The 25,360-nt window shown below is 57.6% G+C and overlaps 1 protein-coding gene across 3 annotated transcripts; it reads right to left on the bottom strand.

Annotated features, from left to right (window-relative positions):
• Positions 1-11,297: 11,297 nt before the first annotated feature.
• Positions 11,298-16,971, bottom strand: MYL3 (myosin light chain 3). 3 transcript variants are annotated; one of them, XM_032297985.1, is made up of 7 exons: positions 16,744-16,971; positions 14,452-14,479; positions 14,183-14,332; positions 12,878-13,051; positions 11,814-11,891; positions 11,662-11,703; positions 11,298-11,533 (listed from the first exon to the last, which is right to left on the bottom strand). In XM_032297985.1, exons 1-6 carry the CDS (start codon positions 16,882-16,884, stop codon positions 11,675-11,677), a joined length of 600 nt encoding a protein of 199 aa, XP_032153876.1. In that variant the 5' UTR covers positions 16,885-16,971; the 3' UTR covers positions 11,298-11,533; positions 11,662-11,674. The 3 variants fall into 3 exon arrangements, with proteins under 3 accessions (XP_032153876.1, XP_032153875.1, XP_032153877.1); XM_032297984.1 differs by having other exon boundaries at positions 11,298-11,703; XM_032297986.1 differs by lacking the exon at positions 14,183-14,332 and having other exon boundaries at positions 11,298-11,703; positions 16,744-16,953.
• Positions 16,972-25,360: the final 8,389 nt, after the last annotated feature.

Here is a 25,360-nt window from a genome sequence, read left to right as displayed (position 1 = left end):
GGCTTGCGAGGGTGTGTCCCAGGGGAAAACGCTGTGCGTGTGATAAGTCGCACACCTCCCAGCACACACTCCTCGTTTGACAAAACTCAGCAGCCAAGGGCAGAGGACAAGGAGGGCTGTCCCGTGCACATGCTGGGGCTTGGCTCCCGCGGTGGGGGGGTGGGGGGGGCGTGTCCCTGAGTGGATGCAGAAGCTCTGGACCAACCAGCCCAGGTGTCCAGCAGAGCCCAGGGCCCACCTCCCCAGACACACACATACTTCTGGTCACTGCCCCCCTCACACTCCCTCAAGGAGCCTGGGCATCTCCTCCTTCAGGAGGGAGGAAGGAACCCCTCACACCAGGGTCTTGACTAACAGAGACACTGACAGCCCTCATGGGAACAGTAACACACACCTGGACACAGGCTCACACCTGGAGGCACACCCAAGGGAAGTACTCCTGCTCTAGGAATCCTAGTTGGGAGAGCCCGCCAGGCTGCGAGGCAGGAGCAAGGCTAAGAAAGGCCTCTTGGTGAGATGCCCCTTCCCTCTGCCAGGGGCTGGGAACAGGAAGGCTGGAGGTCACTGAACCTTGCACCTTAGGGACCCCAGCACCTCGTGATGGACCGTGAGGGCACCACCCAGTATGAAGGGCCTCAAAGCCCCAGCACCCTCAAGGCCAGGAGCCAAGGTGGAGCTATGGGCACTGTAGTGACATCGGTCACCAGACACTGGGTGGGGAGCTGGGCTGGAGTGGGTGCTTCTGAGCATCCAAGGTTCCCTCCACCCATCAGCCTGGTCTTCACCTTGGGCACTCGCCTCAGGGACCTACTATCCCAGCTTCAGGTAGATGTCACTCAGCTGCACTGGAGACTATGGGCGGTGACCTGGGCCACACAGCACCTGCCAGCCTTCCCACCTGGGTTCACACGGTTGTCATGGTCCCATCCTCCTCCCTGGCCCGTGGCTCTGAGACAATGACCTTGCCTGCAGGATGGGGCACATGAGTCTTTCACCCTTCCTTACCAGCTATTTCCCGTGGGGCCCAAAGCACAGAATTGCAGAGAGCTGGTGGGGCTGAACTTGCCAGGAGCTTGGGTCCTCCATGTCCCCACCTGTGAGACGAAGAGGACACCCTGTCCTGGCCAGGCCACCACAGGCGCACACGCTGTAAAGGGAAGTGCATCTGCAGTAGCCACAGGGGTCTTCAGCTCCCAAGACACTGGACCAAGCTGGGTGAGGGATGTTTTTTAACTGGAATGGCTATGGTTTGCAGAACCAGAGCTTCCAAATTACTTAGCAAAACATGTTTGCTTTTTAATTAACATGTGCTTGAAAAACAATGGTTTTCATTAAAGCGGGTGGGGGAGAGAAGGGACTGTAGGGGACAATATTTCAAGGAGCTCCAAGTTGCAGGCCAGACTTCTTAAAAATAAAGTGGGAGTCTCGCCCCAAGCCAGCAGAGGCTGGGAGGCAGAATCCCTGCTGCAGAGCCCAAGGAAAAGCTCTGCTACCTGCCTCCGCCTCTCCAGCTCCCTGGCTGCGAACCTGCCCTTTTGCTGACGGCTCATTTACTTACCCACTATTCCCTGGGCTGCTCTGGAAAGGGAGGTTTTTTTGTTTGTTTGTTTTTGTTTTTTTGAGACAGAGTCTCACTCACTCTGTCACCCAGGCTGGAGTGCAGTGTCTCGATCTTGGTTCACTGCAACCTCTGCCTGTGGGCTTCAAGCAATTCTCCTCTCTCAGCCACCCATGCAGCTGGGATTATAGGCATGCACCACCATGCCCAGCTAATTTTTGTATTTTTAGTAGAGACAGTGTTTCGCATTGTTGGCCAGGCTGGTCTCGAACTCCTGACCTCAAGTGATCCGCCCACCTTGGCCTCCCAAAGTGCTGGGATTACAGGCATGAGCCACCGCCCGTGGCCGATGTGGTCTTTTATAAAGCAGTCTTGGCAGTCAATGAATGAGGTCCACCACAGATGGACCTTGCAGATAAGCAAAAGGAAACAGCGTGAGTAACAACCTGAGAGCGTGGGCCTAGAAGTCACTGATATCCAAGCCCCAGGGAGATTGGGGCAGAGAGGCTGAGCTGGCACCAAGGACAGAAGGGTGGAAGGGAGGATGACCCCACATGGAGCAGAGGTGACATGTGAAGAACTGGCCAGGGGAAGTGGAGGGCTGGAAGACCAGAAGCAGGACACGTTCCAAAGCCTCAGGTCTTGCCCCCCAGAGGCTGATGGGCAGGACTGCGGGTTCAGTCAGTCCAGCAGGGGGCAGCATTGACTCCATCATCCAGCACTGAGAAGGCACCCCGTCCGTTGGTGCTCAATAAATGCACATGGAAGGGTGAGAATGAAGAGATGATCCCTCTGAGTCAACCACCACACCTTCTCCTATTTCTGGCCTTTTGGGGTCAGGGTTAGCACCAGTGTGCGGCCTGGGGTCAGATGTCAACATGGGGTTGGGACACATTTCACCCATTCACCCAGGCAGATGGAGGGAAGATGGAGGGGAAGCCTCTGGGGAGTGAGGGCACTCCCAGGGATCGGGTCAGATGGCCCAGAACCCCCAGCTCCCGGCAGCCCGCCCAGGACCCTGTTTCTCATTTGGGGCCTTCTTGGTTCCCCCACCCCACACCCCCACATGAAACGTGCCTGCCTATACTTAATTCATTATGCTCGGCTGGGTGGGAGGCCTGGTGAGGAGGGTTTTTTTTCCCCTGAGCTCAGACATTCCTTGCTTTATTATTCTCCACATTTCAAAGCAGTTGTTGCCTCCCCCAACCACCCCCAGCCCAAAGCTCAGAGTCCAGAAGGGGCCTCTCCAGGACTCAGAACACCAGAGTCTCCAGCAACTCCAGCCCGGCACAGGAGGGAAATGAAGGCCAGAGGTGGATGGAGTAGCACCCCAAGGAGACCTGCAGAGCTCTCCCCCAACAGTCTGCTCCTGAACGTACCCTCCCCTGGGTGCCCCCAGTCACCCTCCCGTAACACTGTCTTCTTGCCTCTCTGCACCCACTCTGTTCCACCCACCACACAGGTGGCCACAGTAGTCCCTCCGTAACAAAGATAACGCCTGCCTCCCCCTCTGGAGCAGGTACCAGAACAATTCTCAAAGTCCTGCCCTGCTGCGGCGCCTGGCTAACTGAGCCCTCACTGAGTCAGTGGCCTGACAGAGGGCAGGGCCCGTACCTAGAAAAAAGCAGGGCCAAGGTCAGCCTAGTGGACCACCAAGGGACCAGCCCGGGGAGAAACAGTTCTGGAGACTCAGTTTCAGAGAAATGGGGAGGCCCTAGATGGATTTCTCCCCTACATCTGAGAGCTGTTCCTGTAGAGCATCCTCAACAGGGGCTAAGATCCTTGTTGCGTTTAAGCAAGCAGCAGCTTGGTCAGACTTGCCCTGGAAAAGAGACTGGAGGAAGGGTTTTGAACCCAGGAGAAAATGGGGCAGGCAGCCCAAGGGCCTGGAGACTGAGTCTGGATGTCACTCTCAGCACTCAGGCTATCCTGCCCACGTTCGCCCTATAACTGGGCATGCGCTCTCAGGTGTGGGGCTTGACGGCAGCATTCTCGAGTGCCCAGGAGGGTACAGGTGACTCTGTAATGTGGCCCTGGAGGGTTCTTGGAATCCACTGTAAGCCTGGGAGCCCAGAGCCTTCCCGTATGTCCAGCTCTACTCTCCATCACTATGAGAACTCCATCACTATGAGAAAGGCCCCCTCTTGGGGAGGGACCGCACAGAGTCTGAGTCAGCCCTCAGAGCAGACCCTGGAGCTGTCCCAGCCTAGAGCTTGGGATCCGGCCATGTCACCCTCTTGAGGGCTCCCAGCCTAGGGCCCCTCCACCGAGCCTGGGTCATATAGAGGGAAACCTTGCTTCCCTTCTCGTCCCTCAGCCTCAAGATCCATCCACCTTTCCCGGGGCTAGAAACCATTGAACATGTGCCTCCTGCCACAGCAGCCACCATCCCACACCCTGTGCTATAGCTAGGGATGAGAGGTCACTGCCACCAGCTTCCCCACCTCCAGCTACAGGCCCCAGAGGTGGGAACAGGTATGGATATCCAGAGATTTGGGGACACTCAGAATCTCAGGATCCTGGATACTTCAACAAAGAGCTGAAGCATCTTCTCCCTTGTGCCCCGACACCCCGCAGCGCTGACCTCACAGCACCTGCTTGTCCCAAAGGGTCATCAGCACCTCCCTGCCAAGTTCCCATTCCCCACTCCATCCCAGTGGCAGGGCTGGGTCTCTGTTAGTCATGTGGGACACAGTTAGCACCTGAAAATGACATGATGGATGGAGGGAGGGAGGGAGGGAGGATAGATGAATGAGCTGATTCAAATGAGCCTTGGGCCTGGCAAAGATCTGCTCCATTCAAGAGTCTCTATCCAGGGGTTTGGGGAAATGCTGATTGCAACAAACTGTGAAATTTCCTCAAAACTTAAAAACTGACTCGTAGGGTAAGGTCTTATTTTGCCAAGTAGAGATATGGAAAACAACGGCTACCATCGTCATTGTTTTTGCAAACAGAAGGATATTCTCAAGGCAAAAGAAAGTAGGCAGGATGCAATCTTGGAAGAAAGACGGGGCATAAATTGGGCTTCCGGAAAACATACAACATAGGACATTTTTTCAAAACTTTCTCAGGTATTGCGATAAGCTGAGTCTTTGAGCTTGGAAATGCTCAAGTGCTTCCAATCTCCACCAGGGCAAGAGCCCCTTCTGCAGCCTTTCTGGCTGGGATTGGTTCTCCTCTGCTTGCATACTCTTCAGGACAGAGGGCTCACCACCTCTCCCAGTTGGCTCAGGAGCTGACAGTGCCGTTCTAGAGCACCTTTAAATGGCTTCAAGCCTACCACAGGAGAGAAGAAAGGAGAGCAGGAGAGTATGATGGCAGAGGTGCCAGGAGGAGGGAAGACAAAGGCTTCCAGCCCCAGGACACAGGTGTGGTCAGGAAAAGGGCGTACGCATGTTCAGCTGGACCAAAGTAGAAAAATCTTTCCAGGGGCACCTGGGAGTGCGGAGTCTGGAGTCTGAGTCTCCGCTGCTCCATTCCATCCCGACCAGCCCTCCAGAAAGGTTCTGATGTGTACCAGGGCCACGGCCTCAGTGGATGTGTGAGATACTCAAGACCAGAGGTAGGGGTGGAGAGTGGAAGAAAATGGTGGAAGCTCAGGGGTCCTCCGGCAGGCTGGAGAGGAGGGTGCAGGCAGGAACCTGCCCAGACCTGACCTTTGAGGGCCTTCTCTGTCCGAGAGGCCCAGGGCCCCGGCTGCTGAGACTGGAGAGGCCCGCTGGGCGATAGGGCCAGGAGTGTTGTGTGGACACACTCACACACACACGCCACATTCCTGTTGTGCTCTGTCAGCGTTTGGGCAAACCAGGATTGTGTGGCTTTGGGAGGGCGGGGAAAATATAACCCCCAAACACGGGCGAGGGCGGGACTGAGGCTGGTTGGAAGGGACTTGGGAGAACCCCAGGGAACCACTTCCATGCTGGGTCACCAGGTTCAAGATCTGGTTTTCCTGCTGTGCTCTGAGGTGATCGGGTCAGCACTTCTCCTGCCCTCTCCCCAACCCCACAACCCTCACAGCCACCGGTGGCCTCAGGACCAACCACGGAGGACTCCAGCCAGCTCCCCAAACACCCCCTTACACAACACAAGGAGCTCCTGTCACACTGCTGCCCGACCTCCGTTGGCCTCTCCTCCTGTTCCATATGTTCCGTCACCCCTGACCTCTCTTAAGGCCTTCGCCAGCTTTCCATAAGCCTGTCTGCCCTCAGTGCCTTGAGCCCTACAGTCCAGTTTCTCACAGCTGCACTGATTTCCTTCCTTCTTGCGGCCTGGCAAAATTTCCATCCAATGCCTGACTTCTTCAAGATCTCACTTGACCTCTTTCTACCTTGGCCTGGGTTTCTGGCCTTCCTGGCACCCTCACCCCATGCCTTCTCATTCCTGTCCCAGTGGTAACCCCAGGATCCCGGGAAGACAGGATGCAGGGTGCGGCAGGCTAACAAGAGCCCCAGGTGTCCAGGCAGGAACATCTGAGCAGTGGAGGGACACTTTGTTCTGAGCCTGTCACAGGCCCAGCTCCCATCATTCTCTGTCCTTTGTGCTCAAGTTCCAGATCCCCAAATTCTGCCCTGAAGCCGTGAGTTCCAAGGGCCCATCCCAACCTTGTTCCCGCAATGTCACTGGACCTTCTGAGTTAGGTTTTGCAGTTTTGAGGGGACTGCCTGGCCCTGCCTGGGGTGCTGAGGCTGAACTCTGCCCCCGGACCAGCCCACTGACCCTGTGATTCAGCCTGGACCCGGACTGGAGAGGTGGCTCCTCCTGCCACCTTGAGGAGACCTCAGAGATGAGGCCCCAGGCCAGAAGAGGAAAGTGAGGCACAGAGAGACCCCAGAACAGACCCCAGACCTATGGGGCACATGGCAGGGCACTTGAGGCATGGGGGGGTATCAAGGTGGACTCAGGGCAAGCCCCTTGCCCCCTCCCACTCCTCTCCACCGGCCTCAGGGCCACAGGCTGGACCACCCTGCTTGAGGGGGGAGCTGGGACCAGTGTTTATGCAACTGTGGGGAGGCCACAGCCCGTCTGGCAGTGCCGCCTGCCCAGCACTGGTGCTGATTCAGCAGAGCCCCCCCCAGCAGATATGCACTCAAACACGCACACTCATGCACACACAGTGGCAAACACACATGTACACATGCACAGACAAATGGGCATTGCACACTCACATACATGAACACACACACACAACACACATAAAAGCACAAGCCCACATTCACTCACAGACACAGATCCACAGGCATATGTGCACACTGTGGCCTTATGTACACATATACATGCACATTTCACCCAGCCAGGATGGGAGGATGCAGAGTAAGGAGAAGGCTCACCTCTGTGGCTGAGGCTCACCTTTAGGTGCCTCCACCCATCCACTCGGATGCCTGCACCCACAGCCAGTGACCCTAGCCCAGGAACACGTGGTCAGAAGAGCCACATATGGGAGGTAAATGGCCCCAGGGTAGCAACATGGCCATGGCTGGGCCAGAGGCACATTCTAAGTGGAGCTGAGCTGCAGCGAGCGGAACCAAACTGCCCCTGCCAGGGCTCATCAGACAGCAGCCCCAGCCCTGCCCTCACTAACAGACTAAGGGGCCCCCAACCCCTCCCCATCCAGCCACACAAGAAGACTGGGGGCTGCGAATGTCAGGAGAGAATTGCAAGATGCTCCCTTCTACTACCAAGCCAAACTGAGTTGGACAGCAGCTCCCAGGAACTAGGGGAGCCTGCAAGGATGAGGGTATGTCTGGGGAAGGCTTTGGAGTACTGCAGGACATCCTGGAAACCGGAAGGGCAGTCATTCTTGAAAGAGTGGGACGTGTATGCCTGAGGACTGAGACACATGCAAACTTGGATGCAGGCCACTCGTTGCTGGAGATGACTGACAGCAGGTACAGTCCCTGCTCAGGGCTCCAGCCCAGGGCGGGCATACCCAGAAAGAAAATGCTGAGGCCAGTCCTTCCTATGCAGACTCTTCTGGGCTTGGTATTCAGGAGCAAGGTGCACCAGACAGGCAGGCGCTGGGGGCTGCCCGGGAGGGTGTCACCCACCTCAGGTGGTGCCTGCCCAGGAGGAGGATGGAGGTGGAGCCTAATTGGGACCTGTTCCCCTCTGTGGGGGTCCTCAACCTCTCATGGGCCAGGATTGCTGGCCAGAGCCCGCCAAGATCACACATGCATGTGAAGATGCTTTCATTGGCCGAGGGCACTGCAACAGGGCCCAGGGCACCTTCATCTGCCCCACCTGTGGACAGACTGTGCACCTCAGTGCCGTGGTGGTAAACTATGACAGAGCAGATCACGACTCCTTCCCGTGAATCAGATCTGAGGCTGGAGTGGAATGAACCAGAAAGCCTTGAAATCTGCTGGAGATGTTGTAGAGGGTCTTTTCAAAACGGCCACAGAATCCGACCACTTAGGACCATCACCCCCACCAGCACCTTGGGCCAAGCCCACATCTCCTCTCTCCTGGACCCTCCTCATTGGCCTTCCTGCTGCTCCTGCGGCCTCCACAGTCCCTTCTCCACACAGCAGCCAGGGTGGCACAGAAGAAACACCTCCCCAGGGTGCATGTCGCAGCCTCCCTCACCTCTCTGACTCAGAACCTATCCCTCTCCATGGCACTCCCTGCTCCCATCATCAGGCCTCTGTGCCCTCTGCCAGGATGTCTTCCCTCAGATGCCCACACAGCCTCCTGAAGTGGATGCTGAGGTGCCACACAGGAATGTTCCAGCCCCCCCAGGGGCCCTGCCCAGCCAGCGGCAGGTGGGAGTCTGTAGATAGTCTGCCTTCCTCATCGCTCAGCAGGACACCACCACCATCTCCCGGAGGCTCCCAGCAGGGCTGAGACCCCTTTGCCCATAGTGTCATCTGCCCTGCGTGCACCCATTTGGGGTGCTTTCTTCCTTCCCAGGCCCCTTCCGCACCCCTCTCCCACGATCCTAGGATCACCTTCCAGGGAGATTACTTGCAGGTAGACCTTGCACTCAGGAGACTCTCATCCTTGTCTCAGGGTCTGTTTCTGTGGGAGCCGAGCCTAAGACACTCCATCTGCCCCTCTTTCCCTTTAGCAATAATGCCCCAGCCTCCACCATTTACTCTCCGTCTGTATGAATTTGGCTACTCTAGGACCCTTAGATAAGTGGACTTGTACAGTAGTGTGTGTGTGTGTGACTGGCTCATTTCACGTAGCGTAACGTCCTCAAGGTTCACCCACATTGCTGCGGGTCGGCATGCCCTTGCTGTGCAAGGCTGAGTCGCATTCCCTGTGGATAGACCACATTTGCTTACCCATTAACCCCGCGTGGACTCTTGGGTTGCTTCACCTTTCGCTACTCCGAATAGCGCTGCTGTGACTGTGGGTGTGCAAACACCTGTTCAAACCCTGCTCGCAAGTGTTTTAGGTATATGCCCAGAAGTAGAATTGCTGGCCATCTGGTCATTCTATTCTGTGGGAAACTGCCATACTGCTGTTTTCCACAGTGGCGGCACCATTTTACTTTCAAATTTCAACAGTGCACAAGGGTTTCAATTTCTCTGCATCTTCGGAAACCCTTGTTATTTTCCGTTGTCATTTTATAACAGCCATCCTAACGGGTGTGAGGCTTTGATTAGCATTTCTCCAGTGATTAGTGATGTTCGGCATCTTTTCATGGGCTTATTGGTTATCTGTGTATCTTCTTTTTTTTTTTTTTGAGATGGAGTCTTGCTCTGTCACCCAGGTTGGAGTGCAATGGCACGATCTCGGCTCACTGCAACCTCCACACGCATCCACACGAGGCCTGGGTTCAAACGATTCTTCTGCCTCAGCCTCTCAAGCAGCTGGAATTACAGACACCAGCCATCATGCCAGGCTAATTTTTGTATTTTTGTAGAGATGGAGCTTCGCCATGTTGGCCAGGCTGGTCTTGAACTCATAACCTCATGTGATCTACCTGCCTCAGCCTCCCAAAGTGCTGGGATTACAGACACGAGCCATCACACCCAGCCTGTATATCCTCTTCAGAGAAATGTATATATACAACTCCTTGGCCTATTTTTTAATTGAGTTGTTTGGGCAGGGGGTGGGGTTGTTGAATTATAGAAGTTCTTTATATATTCTAAATATTATCTTCTCTCTTTTAAATCTTTGCCCAACTATTTCCTGCTCAGATAATCCCTGACCTCATTCTTTAACAGGTCACCCACCTCCCGGCTCACACACACGTCCACACACACACACACACCCCACAGCCCTCCCGCTGTCAGCCCTTCTCTTCCTTTAGCACTGTTCGACACTCGACTGTTGGGATTTGTCTGGTCTGTGTGAGTTCTGCAAGGGCAAAGGTTTCCACCGCCTTCTCCACTGCAGCATTGCCAGCACCTAGAACAGCCTGCCACGCAGTCGGCGCTCAGCAAATGCTGAGAGAACGAAAGGACGATGCAACAGGCTCTTGAGACGCACTCACCCCTCACATGCGCTCTCTCACACATGCTGGCAGCCCCCATCCACACACACACACCCACTCTCACACTCGCTCAGGACTCCTCACACCACACAGCCTTCCAAGTCACTCTCACCCCACCACACCCCCCTGCCACACAGACACACACATCCACACGAGGCCATGGAAAGGCACCCCATGGAGCTGCTCTGACTCCTGCGTCCTCCTGGCCTGCAAGGTGCTTCCCATCCAGGGTGGCCCGCTCCCCACTCAAAGCCTTTGATCTCCCCCACATCCCTATATCCGGGGCCCCCCGCCTCTCTGCAGGGCTTTTCTCACCCTTCACATCAAGCCTGCATGGATCACCTCCTCCAGGAAGCCTCCCCTCTCTAGCCTCATCAGGTCCAGGACCCAGGGGAGAGGCCCTGGCCTCAGAGCAGGGGCTGGAAGGAGCAGGGGTCTGCAGGTGTGTGCACCTCCCTCCACCACACAGTGGGCTCATGCCGTCTTCTGCTCAGGAGCCCCAGGCTGGCCCCACCAAGTCTCTACCTCTGACCTAGAGCCACACTGCTGGCAGAGTGCCTCAGTTTCCCCATCTGAGTCAGGGCAAGGGGTAAGGTCTCTTCAGCTCTGACAGCCTGGGGACAGAGTTAGCTCCTGCCCTGCCACCCATTCCCAATGTGACTCAGGCAAGGCCATTCCCTGTGCTGGGCCTCGGCCTTCCCTCCTATGACAGCGGGGCCTCTAGGCCAGTGCCCTATGGTCACCCCATGGTAGACATGGAGTGAGACAGCTCAGACAGTACTCTCAGGCCCCCAACAGCCCATATCCCTGTTAGCGGCCCCAGCATGGCTGCCTCCTGCAGAAGGCGGGGTGGGGACAAGCGCAGCGGAGAAGCACTCAGCCTCCTCCGGCTCAGCCCCCTCCAGCCCAGCGTCCGTGGGCCACGGAATTCACAGGGGCAAGCCAAGAGCAACAGAGAGGAAAGAAGGGGAAAGGGAGAGAAAGAGGAAAGGGAAGGTGAGGAGGGGAAATGAGGGACAAAGAGAGGGAGGGAGGGAGGAAGGAGGGAAGGAAGGAAGGAAGGAAGGAAGGAGTGAAGGAAGGAGTGAAGGAGGGAGGGTGGGAAGAAGGAAGGAGGGAAAAAGGAAGGAAGAAGGGGAAGAGGAAAGGGAGAAAGGAAGGAAGGGAGGGAAGAGGGGGGGAATGGGAGGAACATGGGAGGGAAGGTAGAAAGGAAGGAAGGAAGGGAGGGATGTGGGTAGGAAAGGAGGGAGGGAGAAAGGAAGGAAGAAAAAAGAGGAGGGGCAGGAGGGAAGGAAGTCAGAAAGGAAGGCCGGCAAGAAGCCATTTATTCATGAGGCCCATGGGGTGGCGACGGGGTTGCAGTCACAGGTAAGCACAGTCTGAGGGGGCCAGAGATGGCAGCCACACGGAGAGGTCTGAGGGCTTGTCCAGGAGTCTCGATACGCTCCCCTCCTTCCCATGACTCCAGGCCACTGGTGTCAGCATCACACATGGGAGATGAGACGTCCCCAGCACAGCCTTCCCTGGGCTCCCTGAGAGCAAAGGCAGTGCAGGTGACAGAGGAGGAGGTAGATGGAGGCAGCAAGATGTCAGCTGAGCACTGTAGCTGGTGGAGTGTGGGGAGGGGCAGCAGCGGGTTGGTGAGGGAATGGGCACCTACCTGGGCAGGAGGCTTAGCTGGCCATGATGTGCTTCACAAATGCTGGAAACAAGAGGACAGTGAGTGGCGGGGGCGCAACACGGGGCAGCCACGGCTGGGAGCCTGGGTCCCAGCGCTCCCCTCCCAGAAGCCCCCACCCCTGCTGGGCCCACCTTCATAGTTGATGCAGCCGTTGGAGTCCTCTTGCCCAGCCATCAACTTCTCCACTTCGTCTTCCGTCAGCCTCTCACCTGGCAGGAGTGGGAGGCTGAGTCAGCACCATGCGTGCAAAGGTGTGACAGGGTGGGGGCACCCACTGAATCCCTCTAGACGGTGGCTCAGCCTCTGCAGTATTCCCACAGCCAGCATTGTTCACAAGACCTTGCCATCACCCCATTTCTGAGGCTAGGAGAATCAGTGACAAGTTAAGAAGGGCAGGGCGTGGGGTGCAGTACGTGCTGTCCTCTGTTCCCCTAGGCTGGCTGGGGCTCCCTCCACCAGGAGGAAGCCAGGCGTCCCTGGAAGCAGTCCCTTGGGGCAGCCACTTGAGTCTAGAGGAAGGGCCCATGGGGTGGAGTTGGGACCTTGGGAGAGGGTGGTGGAGGGGACCAAGAGACCACCCACTGCTCCCCAAGTCTGGCATTCTCCTGCCTCCGCACTTCTGTGTGTGTGCTGGCCCCCCATCAAAGTCCCAGCCGCAGCTCCCCCTTCCCACCCCCACCTCTAGACATACACAGAGAGAGAGAGAGAGAGAGAAAATGAGAGAGAGAGAGAGAGAGAGAGAGACCAGCACAGGGCTGAAACAGTAGGCATTCAAATGTTTGCTGCAGGAAAAATCACTTTGAAGAGGGGCCCCCTGCCGCAGGCAGCTGATGGTGGAGGTGTAAGTGGGAGGTACACATGGCCCCACAGAGGTCAGGGTCCTCCCAGGGGCAGGCACTCGACCTGATTGACTACTTAGGGCTGTGGCCCTAGAATTTGACCACCGGGACGGAACTGATCTGATGCACCTTCCGGCCCTGCTCTGTCCCCAGAGCTGATGTCACCCCCTTCTGAGCTGCACCAGCATGCTTCCTTTATTCTCCTCCTAAATAACATTTCTGTCATCTGCCACTGAGGCTCCCTAACTGTGTGACTCTCTATTTCACCGATAGGACACAGGCCTGGGGGGCGACAGAGTGGTTTCTCCCAGGATGCCCCCGGAAGGAGTCAGGGTTGGGGAGGAGGCTGCCCTCACCCAGTGTGGCCAGCACGTGACGAAGCTCGGCGCCCATGACAGTGCCATTGCCCTCCTTGTCGAAGACCCGCAGCCCCTCCACGAAGTCCTCATAGGTACCCGTGTCCTTGTTCTTGGAAATATGCTGGAGCATGGGCAGGAAAGTTTCAAAGTCCATCATCTTGGTATTGAGCTCTGCAGAGAGATGGTCCCAGGTTCCAGGGTCTAAGTGGGGTGGGCACACCCCTCCCTGTGCCTGATAATGAGGAGCTAGCCCCACCTCTCACACAGCTCCCAAAGCAGTCTACACCAGTTTGCCATTTAAAAGCAAGCTACCATCGCAAGGCACTTTACAGTCTACTGAGCAATGTAGTTTCCACAGCCACTTGCTGTTCACAGAGGGAGTTTGCTGCCATGTGCCACCACGGTGGGCTATGCCCAAAACCCCTTGCCCTACTTTTGGGAAAGAGTCCTCCCCTCATATAATTTTCTTTTTTTTTTTTTCTTTTATTTTTTATAAAGACGGGGTTTCACCATGTTGGTCAGGCTGGTCTTGAACTCCCGACCTCAGGTGATCCGCCCGCCTTAGTCTTCAAAGGGCTTAGATTACAGGCGTGAGCCACCGCGCCTGGCTAATTTTCTTATAGATCACACTCCCCACCACCTGAAATTGGGCAGGAGCGGTAGGCCAATCAGAGATCTTCCCTGGGACTTTTGAACCCTTGATGAGAGCCTGGGCCGCACTCCTGGTTTTTTTTTTTTAGATTTGAAATGTTATTTATTTATTTATTTATTTATTTTTAGACACAGGGTCTTCTTGCTCTGTCATCCAGACTGGAGTACAGCAGTGTGATTATAGCTCACTGCAGCCTCAAATTCCTGGGCTTACGGGATCCTCCTGGCTCAGCTTCCCGAGTAGCTGGGACCACAGGCGCTGCCACCATGCCAAGCTAAATTTTTAAGTTTTTGTAGAGATGGACTCTCACTACGTTGCCCAGGCTGGTCTCGAACTCCTATCCTCAAGTGAGCCTCCCCCAGCACTGAGATGACGGGCATGAGCCACTGCTCAATCTTCTCACTTCTCCCTAGGTGTCAGTGCCTATGACCAGGAGGCCTGGCAAATCCACATAGAGCCAGGTGCGTCAGCAAACCAGTACTGCTTGCCACCTGGTCAGCACTGCCCTGTGACTGGCCTCGGTGTCCTCACCAGGACAATGGGAGGATGTCAGGAAAGATTCTCATGCTACCCCAAAGGATGGATGGCAGCCCACCCTGGCAGCCTCCCTGGGACGGGCACTATAGGGGCTCTCAGGCAGGAGCACTAACCTTCCTGTCTTGGCTTCCCCAGGACACGGAGTACCTCCGCCTGTGTGGGGTTCTGGCCCAGCGCCCGCAGGACATCCCCACACTGCCCGTAGGTGATCTTCATCTCACACTTGGGTGTGCGGTCAAACAGCATGAAGGCTTCCTTGAACTCTGCCAGGAGAGGGCAGTGAGCCACAGACACTCCCAGGGTCAGCCTACCCTACTCCCCACACCCCTGGCAGGACCCTCAGACCAGGGAACCCCAGCCCAATCCTGCAACCCCTGCTCACCTTCAATCTGCTCAGGTGTGAACTCGATCTGAAAAGAGACGCCAAAGACTCAGATGCCTGTCTCAAAAGCTGGAGCCACGCCTCCTCCTGGGCACTCCATGGCCAGCCCAGGCCCCAGCCCCTCAGCTGTCTCAGCCTGTCCCATTCCAGCATCCCAGCCTGCAACCCCAGGACCTCCTGCAGCCCACCTTGACGCCCTCCTGCCTCCTTGCACCGCTCCACCTGTCCAGCCAGAAGGCCTTGAGTCTGTGTGCCCCCAGCCACGATGCTCAGTGGACCCTGGCGGGGGTAGAAGTGAGGAGGGAGGCCTGGTGCCCGAGGACTCAGGCCAGCCTGGGCCTTACCTGATGCTCCTGGTTCTGGGCAGATGTACCCTAAGCGGCAAGCCCCAGTCAGGCTGGCTTTGCTTGGGGCCTGGTAGGCAGGACTGTCAGCAAAGGACTGCCCAGGGAGGCAGGACGAGTAAGGGCAGTGGTGCAGGCCAAGGGCTCGTGCAGCATCGGGGGTGAGCACAGGCGCACAGGTGTGTGTGTGAGCAGGTGTCTACATGTGTCTGCCCTCACAGAGCCCCTTAAGCCCTCAAGACCAGGCAATCGCTCACCGGCCCTGTATACCTATTTCTCACTCACCCTGTCTGTGGGCCCCTGGAAGCTCCCACACCCCAGGACGGCACAGGGCCGGGGCAGTGCTGCTGAGTGTTTGCTGAACCACATTGGGGCCACCTTGATTGACGTCAATCAAGAGGCCTCCTGGGATCCAGTGTCCCCCTCCTCACCGGATACCAGGTCTATTTTTATCACTGCAGTCACTTGCCCCAAGGTCAAGGTCATGGGAGGGAAGGGAGTTGGGGGAGGGGCATGACTGGAGCCTCTCCCATGGCTGCTGCCTCGGGGACCCACCAACCTCCACAGTGCATGCTGGCACAGAGAGACACCCTGTCCAGGGCCACCCTGCCGTTGCTGTCCCTCCTGGCTTCTGGCTCCACCCAACGTTGGAAAGAACAGGCTGTCATTCCTGGCTCTCTGAGAGCTCTCTCAACCAGGAAGCCTGCAGAGATTAGGTTCTCTGGGCTCCTGGCAAATACTCCCTGCCCTTCACCTGCCAGCTGGGGATGGGGAAAGGGGGTGCACAAGGGGTCTCATTGTCGTCACCTCTCAGAGAGGCATCTGTGCCAACCTCAGGCCTGGTGAGACAGGATAATGACACCATGGGCCCTGGCTGTGATCAGAGCCTCACCATGGGGCCTGCAGAATGCAAGCCTGGGACCTGGGGTGGCCAACTCCAGGTGCATATACTCTGAATGGTTCCCAGCCGCCCTGCAAGAGGAGACTTACTGGTCTGTTTCACAGCTGAGGAAATCACGCCTCAGAGCAGCAAAGGACTTGCCAAGTAAAATGGATTTGAGTTAGGATTTGAACCCGTGCCTCGAAGGACAGGGTAGGTGCCTCTGGGAAAGGCTCATGAATAGGAAGCAAGACTGCACAGATGGAGTGTAGGTCTTGCTGGGCATGCAGGGACAGGGAGGGCTCCACAGGGCTCCTGCAGAGGCAGGCAGAGCAGCAGTGGTCCCAGCCAAGAACAGGGAGCAGGCAGGACACAGGCTACGTGCCGCTATGCAGATGCCGCAGGTGCGAGTCATGGCTCCCTCCAACTTTAGACTGTGAGAAAGGCTTCCCAGCTGGGGAAGGGCTCCTGGGGCCACTGGTCACAGTCCACGACCAGCTTCCTGCACAGCTTCCAGAATGTCCCCAACCAGCTGGTACCTCCAGTTCCCTACCTAAAAGCTGAGGCCAGAAGTGCTCTATCAGCTCTGGGCTCAGTGACCTGAGCGAGACCCAGCCTGGACAGGGACGCTGCTTTTTGTTACTGTCATCTCACCCACCCTAGGAGCGTGTATGGACTGGGGACCCCTCAGCTGAACAAGGAAAATCCGTGCCTGGCTCCAGCTGGCTCCAGGATTCCCCAAGGGTGAGAAGTACAGGAAGAAAGTCAAGGGAGAGTCCGTTTCCAAAACCACCAAAAAGCCAGTCCAGTCTCAAACTTCAGTCCAGACTCCACCCTTACTTCTCAGCAGCAGCACCACGGGAGTCCTGCCTAATGTCTGACCACCATCCCTCCTGCTGCGGCCCTTCTGATACCTGAAGCAGGCAGGGCTTGTCTGACCTCTGCACAGAAGCTTCCAGCCTCAGCTCAGTGCTCACTTCCAGAGCCTGGCCTGCCTCTTGCTGGGTCCACCCTGGGAACCACTCACTTGCTCTGCTACCGCTGCCACAGCCCAGCTCCCATACCCACCTTGATCTTGGAAGCATCAAACTCCACCTCCTTGGGGCGCTCAGGCTCAGGGGGAGGTGCGGGAGCTGGAGCTGCAGCTGGAGCTGCCTTGGAGGCCGCCTTGGCGTCATCCTTCTTGGGCTCTGGCTTTTTGGGGGCCATGGGGGTCGTAAGCACAGAGAGGGATGTGGAGAGGAGAATGCAGAAAGCAGGGTGGGTGAGCCACGGAGCCTAGGCCTTTATCCTGCCTAGATACCTCATGACCCCAGCCCCACCCCTGCAGTGCACAATAGGGACAGGGCCATAAAAGGACATCAGCTAGGCTCAGGGGCTATTTTGGGGCCTGGGGAGGGCATTGTTAGGGCTCAGGAATGGGTAGGGGAGGAGGGATCTCCATTCCTCCCAATCACCTGTTGGGAAGGGGGAGGGGGAGAGGAGGACAAAGGCCACGGCTTAACACACACATACACACACACACTCATCTGCACACCCACACATACCCACACAGGGCCCTGCTGCCCTCCGAAGGTCCACAAGTTGGAGAGGTGAAGAAGGCTGGACCAAGCGTGTGCTGTATGTTGCGTTGGGGCCAGAAGGACTAAGGTGACCTAAGGGCACCTCTGAACCTGAGCGCCCATCTGTGCCTCAAAGTCCCCTGTGTCTGTGTCTGTGTCTATGACCGTGTCTATGTGGGGGAAGGGGAAGGTCAGCACGTGTGTGTGTGCATTGTCTCTGTGTGTCTGTGTCGGGGTGTCTGTGGGTCCATGGGTCTCCGTGTCTCTGTGTTTGTGTAAAGGGGTCTGTGTACACCTGTGTGTGCTGTCTGGATGCGGGGCCGTGTGTGTGCCTGTGTGTGCTCCGTATCTGTGTCTGTGTGGGGGACGGTCCATGTGTCTGCATGCTATCTCTGTGGGTCTGGGTCTTTATGTGTGTGTGTTCGTCTATGTGAGTGTGTCAGCGGGTGTTGCCTCTGTGTGTTTATGTCCGGGTGTTTATACATGTCTGTGTGTGAGTGTCTGGTATGGCTGGCAGCTGTAGCCCTGACTATGGGTCCAAGGGTCTCCAGGAACCCCACAAAGGCCAAGAGAATGGATGCTGCTCTCTCTACCGCAGGCCCCCAGGCCAATTCAGCAGCCTCCCTCTTCGGTCCCTGCTAGGCCCAGGGACCAGCCTCCCTCTTCGGCCCCTGCCGGGCCCAGAGACCAGCCTCTCAGCTTTCACCCCTGCTCCTACTTTCCCTCTCTATGGCCCCAGGGACCTACCTTTCCCTCCACACCCCAGGCCTGGCTTCCTACTGTGCCCTCTGCCCAGAGTGCCCTCGCCCCCTCTGCCTGACACATTCAAGGCCTGGCTCTACTGGCCCTCTTCCAGAAAGCTCTCTTCGATGCTGTTCCGCTGCCCCATGTTGCCCTCTTCCTACCCTTCTGGCAGGGGCTCTGAGATGGTCTGCGGTCTGCCTCTCTGAGGGACCCCAAACTGCCAAGCAGGGTCTGCCCCAGTGCAAGGATGCTCACCCCCAGTTCCTACCACTCAGTGCCCACCCCCAGCGCCCATCCTGCAGTGCCCCATCCTCAGGGCCCATCCCAAGGCCCAGCCCTCAGCAGATAGCAGTGGCGGAGTGCAGCCTCGCTGGACCACTATTTGGGGAGGTGGGAAGCCTGAGGTGGCACGAGGCTTCCCGCACAGGGACACCAACAGTGGGCGCATCTTGCAAACACATTGGGCTCTGTCCCCTGCCCAGTATCTGGGCCTGGGGGGTAGGAAGGAGGTGCTCCTGGTTACTTTTAAGTGCCTGGAGCCTTTGATAGAAACTTCAGAGGCAGTGCCCCCCACCCCCAGGGATCTCCCTGGTGTGGGGAGGGGCTGAGCCTGAGGCTGAGATGGTGCGGCAGGGCCCAGGGCCTGTACCTGGCGCACCCTGCCCTCTTCCTGCCAGGCGAGGTCCCTCTCATCCTGTCACTCCACCTCCTGGGGAGGGACAGCGGTCCAGGGCTGGGGCCTGCCTGCTCCTGACTGGAACGCGCTCTGCCTCTCATCTGGAGGGCAGAACACGCCACATCTGGAAATCTGACAACATCCGGGGCTGGAAGGGGGGCAAGTTTTTCACTTTTCTTCCAGATGTTTGGCAAGAGTATTGAGAAAGAAAGGGGTGGGGGAGGGTCAGTAGAGACGAGCCAGAAATACCACAGGAGGAGGGGACAGCCAGAGGGCCACGCAGACCGCCCGGGAGCCCACTGCCCAGGCCCGCCGACCCTCAGGACAACGGGCTCTGGAAGTCACACAGGGGTCCCAGCCACCCACAGACACCACCACCAAGACCAATTTCCTTGCGTTCATCGTGAGGGAAGCGGAGGCCCAGGGCAGAGGACATATACAGGCCCCTCTCCCATCCATTTCTTTCATCCTCACACAGTTCCCGTCCCTTGGAAACCACCCAACATCGGCCCAAACGGGGATAAGTCAGTGACAAGAGCGTCCTGGGCCTCAGTGTCTGGGTCTGCCGCCAGCCAGAGCCACACGGTTCCGCCTTCCCCCACCTGCGTGGCAGGGGCAGGGCAGTGGCTCGGGCCCCTCCCGTCACACTCAAGGGTGGATGTGCTCCTGCCGCAGCATGCCTCTGATGGCTTGGGAGCAACAGTGGCCAGGCCTCACCCCCAGGCCCACCCTCAAATCTATAGCGTCTCCCCAGCCACCGGTAAGGACTCTACAGGACCAGCCAGAGCCCTCCCGGGCACACCAAGGCGGGGAGCAAGGCAGGGGTGAACAGAGGGCAGGAAGGTGCTCAGGGAGTAGGCGGTGGAGGGAGGGAGGGTGAGCAGCAGTGGGCAGCAGGAAGGGCAGGCTACACCACGCCTGGCACTCCCCTCTCCCATGTCCCAACCTGAGCTTTGTGCCCTTCAGGAGTCAGCCTAGCAGGCAGGATCTGAGCAAGGCCTCAGGGGCCTGGAGAGCTGGGGTGGGGGTCTAGGTCCTACCCCTTCAGCTCCCGAAGCTCTGGTGTCTGAACTGCACCCCAGTGTGCTGTGGGCTGGCACACGCCATGTCCCAGAGCCCTCCCCCTCCCCCCAGCCAAGGGGAATGCAGGAAGAGGTAGGTAGGCCCTGAGTTCTGAGGGGCCTGTGGACTACGGCAGGAGAGCCCGGCCACGCGGCCTTCTTCCAGGCTCCTGTTACCTGGCTGCTTCCGTGGGTCCGCCCTCCTATGAATGTCAGCCGTCGCAGGAGGGAGGAATGCTCTGTTCTTCCACAGCTGCATAATCCCAGGACCTGGTACACTGCAGGCACTCAATAAACGCTGGATGAACAAGTGTCCCAATATCTCAGTTTACCTTCCTGTCACAGAGGTACTGGAACCCCTTGCTAAACCCTGTCCCTGGAGTGGGCCCAGAGAGATGGGGAGATTTGCCGACTGACTGACAGTGCAGAGGGCACTGTGGGACAGTAGCCTAGCCAGCAGCTGCCCCCAAGCCCACCCACCACCTCCCCATGCCCACCCCAATTCAGGCATGCTCTTCACAGCCTAAAGAGGTGAGGGCGATCCCCGTGGTACAAGCAGTGACTGGACCATGACCGGCCAGCAGGGGGCGTAGAAGGGATGGGAACCGAACTTTGGATCCTGAACTCAAACCCCAGAACCCAGGATCCCAACCCAGACCCCAGATCAGGAACCCAGAACCCCAAGCTCAGACCCCAGACTCAGTTCTCACAATATGAGTCCCAAACTCAGAACCTAGAACCCAGATTCCAGGACTAGACCCCACTGTGGAGACCTAGACCCGGATCTTGGCACCCAAACCCTGACCCCAGACCCCAAGACCCAGGATGGCAAACCCTGACCTTCAACCCAGACTCTGGAGCCCAGACCCCAGACACAGGACCCAGGATTCTAAACACAGACCCAGATCCAGGACTCAAGCCCCAGGACTCTAAATCCAGACTTCCAGGATTGCAAACCCAAATCCCAGACCCAGGACCCAGGACAGGGGCTGACAGATTTCCAGATCAGCATGGGCCTGTGTGGACAAGGCCAGTGGGAGGGGCACGGGGGGGTCACACTCCTGGCAACAGCAGGGGTAGCTGCTTGGCAGACCTCCCTGTTAGCATTCAGAAGAGCGTGAAGAATGTCCATCATCCTGTCAGAGCCAATTTGGGGAGCTCAGACTATGGTTGCCACGTGGAAGGGGGGGCAGAAGGAGGTAAAGCCCAGCTGTACCCTGGGTCCAAGAGCCAGAAGCAGGGGAACAGGGTCGGGCTTCCCACGTGCCCTTGTCCCCTGGGCCGCAGGCTCCGCAGGCAGCCCTAGCCCGCCCTGGCCCGCCGAGCCCGCCCCTCCTGGCCCACAGCTTCTGGGCTGGGATGCAGGCCCACACTTCCCGGAGGAGTCGAGAACACAGCCTGGGCCAGACCCAGAGCCTTAGAAGTAGGTCAAATGTTGCCTCGCAGCAGGTCCTGGGGACCCTGTCCTGGTGTGAGCAGGCCCATGGGCTGCAGGTCACTTACCAGGACCCACTGGTGTATCCTGAACCCACCACCACACACTGGGCACCCACAAACACAGACCCCACGTGGGGCCCCTAGGTCCCTGCCCAGCTGCACAGATGGGGAGACCGTGGCCCCAAGGAGGCAGGGGCTGCCCAGTAACTCTGACTAAGGTGGCACAAGGCAGGCATAAGGACCAGGAGAAAGAGATGAATTTCTATACCATCTCAGGTCCCTGGAGCCTCAGATGAAAGTCTGACTCCTAGGAGGACTTCCCAGCAAGGCCACTCTGCCACCAACAGGATGTGGCCCACCTCCCAGAGGCACAACGCCCGGCCTTGCGAGACGGAAAAGAGTACCCAAGGGGGAGGCAGTAGACTCTCCATGCTCCTGTGACCTGGGCTGGTCCCTGCTCCTCTTGGCCTCAGCTTCCCCACCTGTACCATGGCCATGGGTAGGGCAATGTGATCTGGGTTCAGAGGAGAGCCTGTGCCCCTGAGTCCCAGCCCATCCTCACTACCCCCACACCACACACAGACAACTCTGTCCTCCAGCAGGCCAAACGCAACCCTCAAGCCCCTCCCTCTGCCCACTGTGCTGACGGGGACCAGATGCTCCAACCTTGTGGTTCTGGGGTGGGGCGGCGGGCCCAGCGGGCTGGCAGGCAAAGCCTGGTTTTGGCCCAGGGACCTATAATCAGCTCCTGCCCCTCTGATCCCGGCCCAGGACTGACGCTTGGGGCTGTGGTGTCCTGGCCGGCTGTGGCCACGGCCGCTATATTTGGGAGCCCAATTCAGCATGAGGGAGGGGTGAACAGGCAGGAGCCTCTAGGGACCCAAGCCTCATAGGGGACAGGATGGGGACAGCATTGGCCAGGCTTGGTCCATTCTGGAAGGAGGGCACAGCCCTGACTTCTCAGGGTCCTGGACTGGGGGACCTGAGCCCTGCTGTCAGCAGATAGTCTCTGGAGGGAGATTGAAAAGGTGTCTGGAGATACTGCACCCCTGTTTAGTCCAAAGAGTGAGCACCCATTGGGTCCGTGCATTCGGGGTGCGTGAGATGGAGTCAGGCTGTGAAGCGTTCGTGGGAGCTCTGGAGGGGTGAGGTTTGGGATAGTGGGGTCTGGGATGAGAGGAGGCGGTGCCTATGTGCTAATCAAAGGAGCTGAGAAAACAGAGGCCTGGGGCTTGGGTCAGGAGGAATGGAGCGAGGTGCAGCCCTGAACCCCAGCTCCCCAGCTCTGCCTGCTGGTCCAGCTTCCGGACAGGGCCCAGCGCCTCCCCCCAGCATGGCCTGTGGCCTCCCTGAACTGCCCTGGACATTCCCTGCCACTGGGCCAAACCCTGTACTCTCCCACCAGCAGTTTCCCAAAGAGCAAATATTTATTGTCCTTGGAAGAAAAAAAAAAAGACTCCCCTTTTAGGATCAGGGTCTGGGAACCGCTATTGAGGTTTGCAGGGGCTCAGCAGCGGCCTGAAATGACCAGAAACCCCACCTAAACGGGCTGAGGAAGAAAGGAGGGTGCACCACCAGCCGGCCTTGAAGGAGAGGGCCAAGGCTGCCCCGGGTGCTGGCTGGGGCTCTGCCCAGCACTGCACCCTGGGCCACGCTCCCTCCTCCCCTCGCCTCTATTTCCCCAAGCCTTCCCCAGAGTAGATGTGAAGATGTGCAGACACTGTCACACGAGGTGTGAACATGTGTGACTGGACGGGTGTGTATGGTCTATGCATGTGTAACCATAGACACAAGGATGGGGCCACACGTGTGATTGTGTGGGAGCATGTTGTCTTGCGTGCTTCTGTGTTTCTCCGTGGGCACGAGCATGGGCATGAGCATGTCTGCATGCCCCTGGCTCTGTGTGCGTGCCTGTGAGCCTGTTCATCTGTTGGCATGGGCGGGGAGGGGGCATGTGGACACAACCTCTGTTGAATGGCCAATTCAGTCAAAAATGCAAGCAAATTTAGCAGGGGAAAAAAAACCCGTCAGTCAGACGAGGAGTCTGAATTGAGTGGTTGTTTGAGTGGATGGACCGACTGTCTCAGGCAAACAGTTCACGCTGGCTGGAAGGAGGAGCTGGCTCCCCGGGGCCATCACGGAGAAACTGGAGACAGGGACCCTTGGCTATGGCAGAGGTGAGACACAGAGACTAAGACAGAGATGGGTGGACAGAGAGAGATAGAGAAAGACAGAGACGGGGCAGTCAGAAATGGGGGAGAGAGGGTGGGTAGGTGGGTCAGGGACCAAAGTTGCCCCAGGGAAAGCTGCAGCTTCCTGGCGCCTGCAGACATACACGCACGCCCTCCTGTCATCCCTTACCTCGGCTCCCAGCCAGCGTAACACAAATTCATTCCCACCTCTCACCCATCCTCAAGCAGCTCCAAGTGGACAAGGAGCGGGTGCCATACCAGGATGCGGGAGACAGGGTGGGCATGGGCAGCTGGACAGAGGGACAGGATGACAGATGAAGACGGCAGTGCCGAGGACAGCGACGACAATGGTGGAGGTGAAGACAGGACGGTAACAAGGAGGCAACAGTGGTGATGACAGTGAAGGAGTGCTGGCCGGGAGGGCCTCCCGGACCCCTTGCAGACCCCATCTAGCCATGGTGGCCCCCCACACCCAGGGCTGTCCCCACTCTGCCCCACCCAGCACCAGCTGTGGCCTTGCCTCCAGTGGCCATACAAAAATCCTCTGTGGCCCAGGGTGTGGATGCTGCATTAAAAATGGCCCAAGCCCCCAGCCAGGAATAGTTAGGGTCAACTGCGGTACCTGCCTGTGTGAGTATTTGTATATCCGCCCACCCAGCGTGGCTGTATCTGAAACACGCACACACTATCCCCAGGCAGGCTAACCCGCCCCTGAAGTGTGTCTGTCTGGAGATACCCATGGGACCCTAGACACTCCCTACTCCACCTTTGCCTAGTCGCTTTCCACCAGTACTGGGACAGCAGGAATCACACTGAAATGTGTGTGCTCACACGTAGCCTCCTGGAGCCTGCAGACGTGCACTCAGGAACCCTGGCCCTTGGGCCAAGAGCAGGCACGCGGAACCACACACCTTTACACACATATCCTCATGCTTTATAGATACCTTTGCATGCATGTTCACGCGCCTGTGCACACATATCCATAATCCTTTGTACACATACGTGTTTGCACATGTGTACACACACAGTCACATGCCTTTGCAAACACATCCATGGACTCTCCCACATACACCTAATGCACCACACCTTTGAGCTCACAGGTATAGAAAGAACACCCAGGTATAATTTCCAGGCAGAAATGAGCACTGGGAAGGAGGAACAGGGATGAAGGCAGGTGAAATCAGGGAAGCCTACCCGGCCTGCCTGGTACAGTAGTGTCCACACCTGCTTGTGTGTGAACGTGTGTGTCCAGACTCGGGATCTTTCCACTGCCTCCTCTGACCCCACCCCACCCTGCTCCATTCACAGAAGGGGAAACAGAGCCCCAGACGGAGTAGCTGAGTGGGGAGGTCAGCGTCCTGGTTTGGGGCTTTCAAGCCTCAGCATCTGTGTTGTTCTTGGCACATCCAGGCCAGATAAGGACAGGGTCAGAGCTTGGCTCTCGTGGGAAAGGACTCTCTGGAAGGCTCCCGACCCATTCCTTTCCCAGATCTTGGGCCCCAGGGCAAGCACAGGGAAGACAAAAGGGAAGGAGGGATGGTTGAGGGACAGGCAAGCCCCAGTCAGGCCAGCCTTGAGGGCTGCGGGGAGACCAGAGCAGGTTCAGAGACTCGCAGGTATCCAGGAATATAGAGTAAACCCCTCAGACTAGCGCAGGGACTCCCAAATGCAGAGCCTAGAGACGATAGGGAAGGGTGAGGCCAGGAGGCCGGCTCTCTGCAGCATCTGGCCTTGGAGCCCTCTGCTCCAGGGAGCCTCATGAGGTTTTAGAGCCAGGGCTGAGGTGGATGCCTCTGTGCCCGAGAGGTCTGGAGCTGGGAGGACGGTAGAATATTAGGAGACACTGGAGTGTCATCCTCCCATCCAAAGCAGATGAGGGTACAGGTCCTGGGATGGGGGTTGGGGTGGCTGGGGACAGAGAAGTCAGTTCTGGTGCTGGCCCCATCACTGACTGCTGGAACCTCTCCCCCTCTGGAGACCTCAGTGTTCAACCTGCACAATGGGGCTGGTGGC

The sequence above is a fragment of the Sapajus apella genome, unplaced genomic scaffold, assembly GCF_009761245.1.
Source record: "Sapajus apella isolate SASKATOON/1434 unplaced genomic scaffold, GSC_monkey_1.0 scaffold38, whole genome shotgun sequence".
NCBI lineage: Eukaryota > Metazoa > Chordata > Mammalia > Primates > Cebidae > Sapajus > Sapajus apella.
Note: the sequence above shows the minus strand (reverse complement) of the source record. Positions and strands in the feature narration are given on the sequence as shown.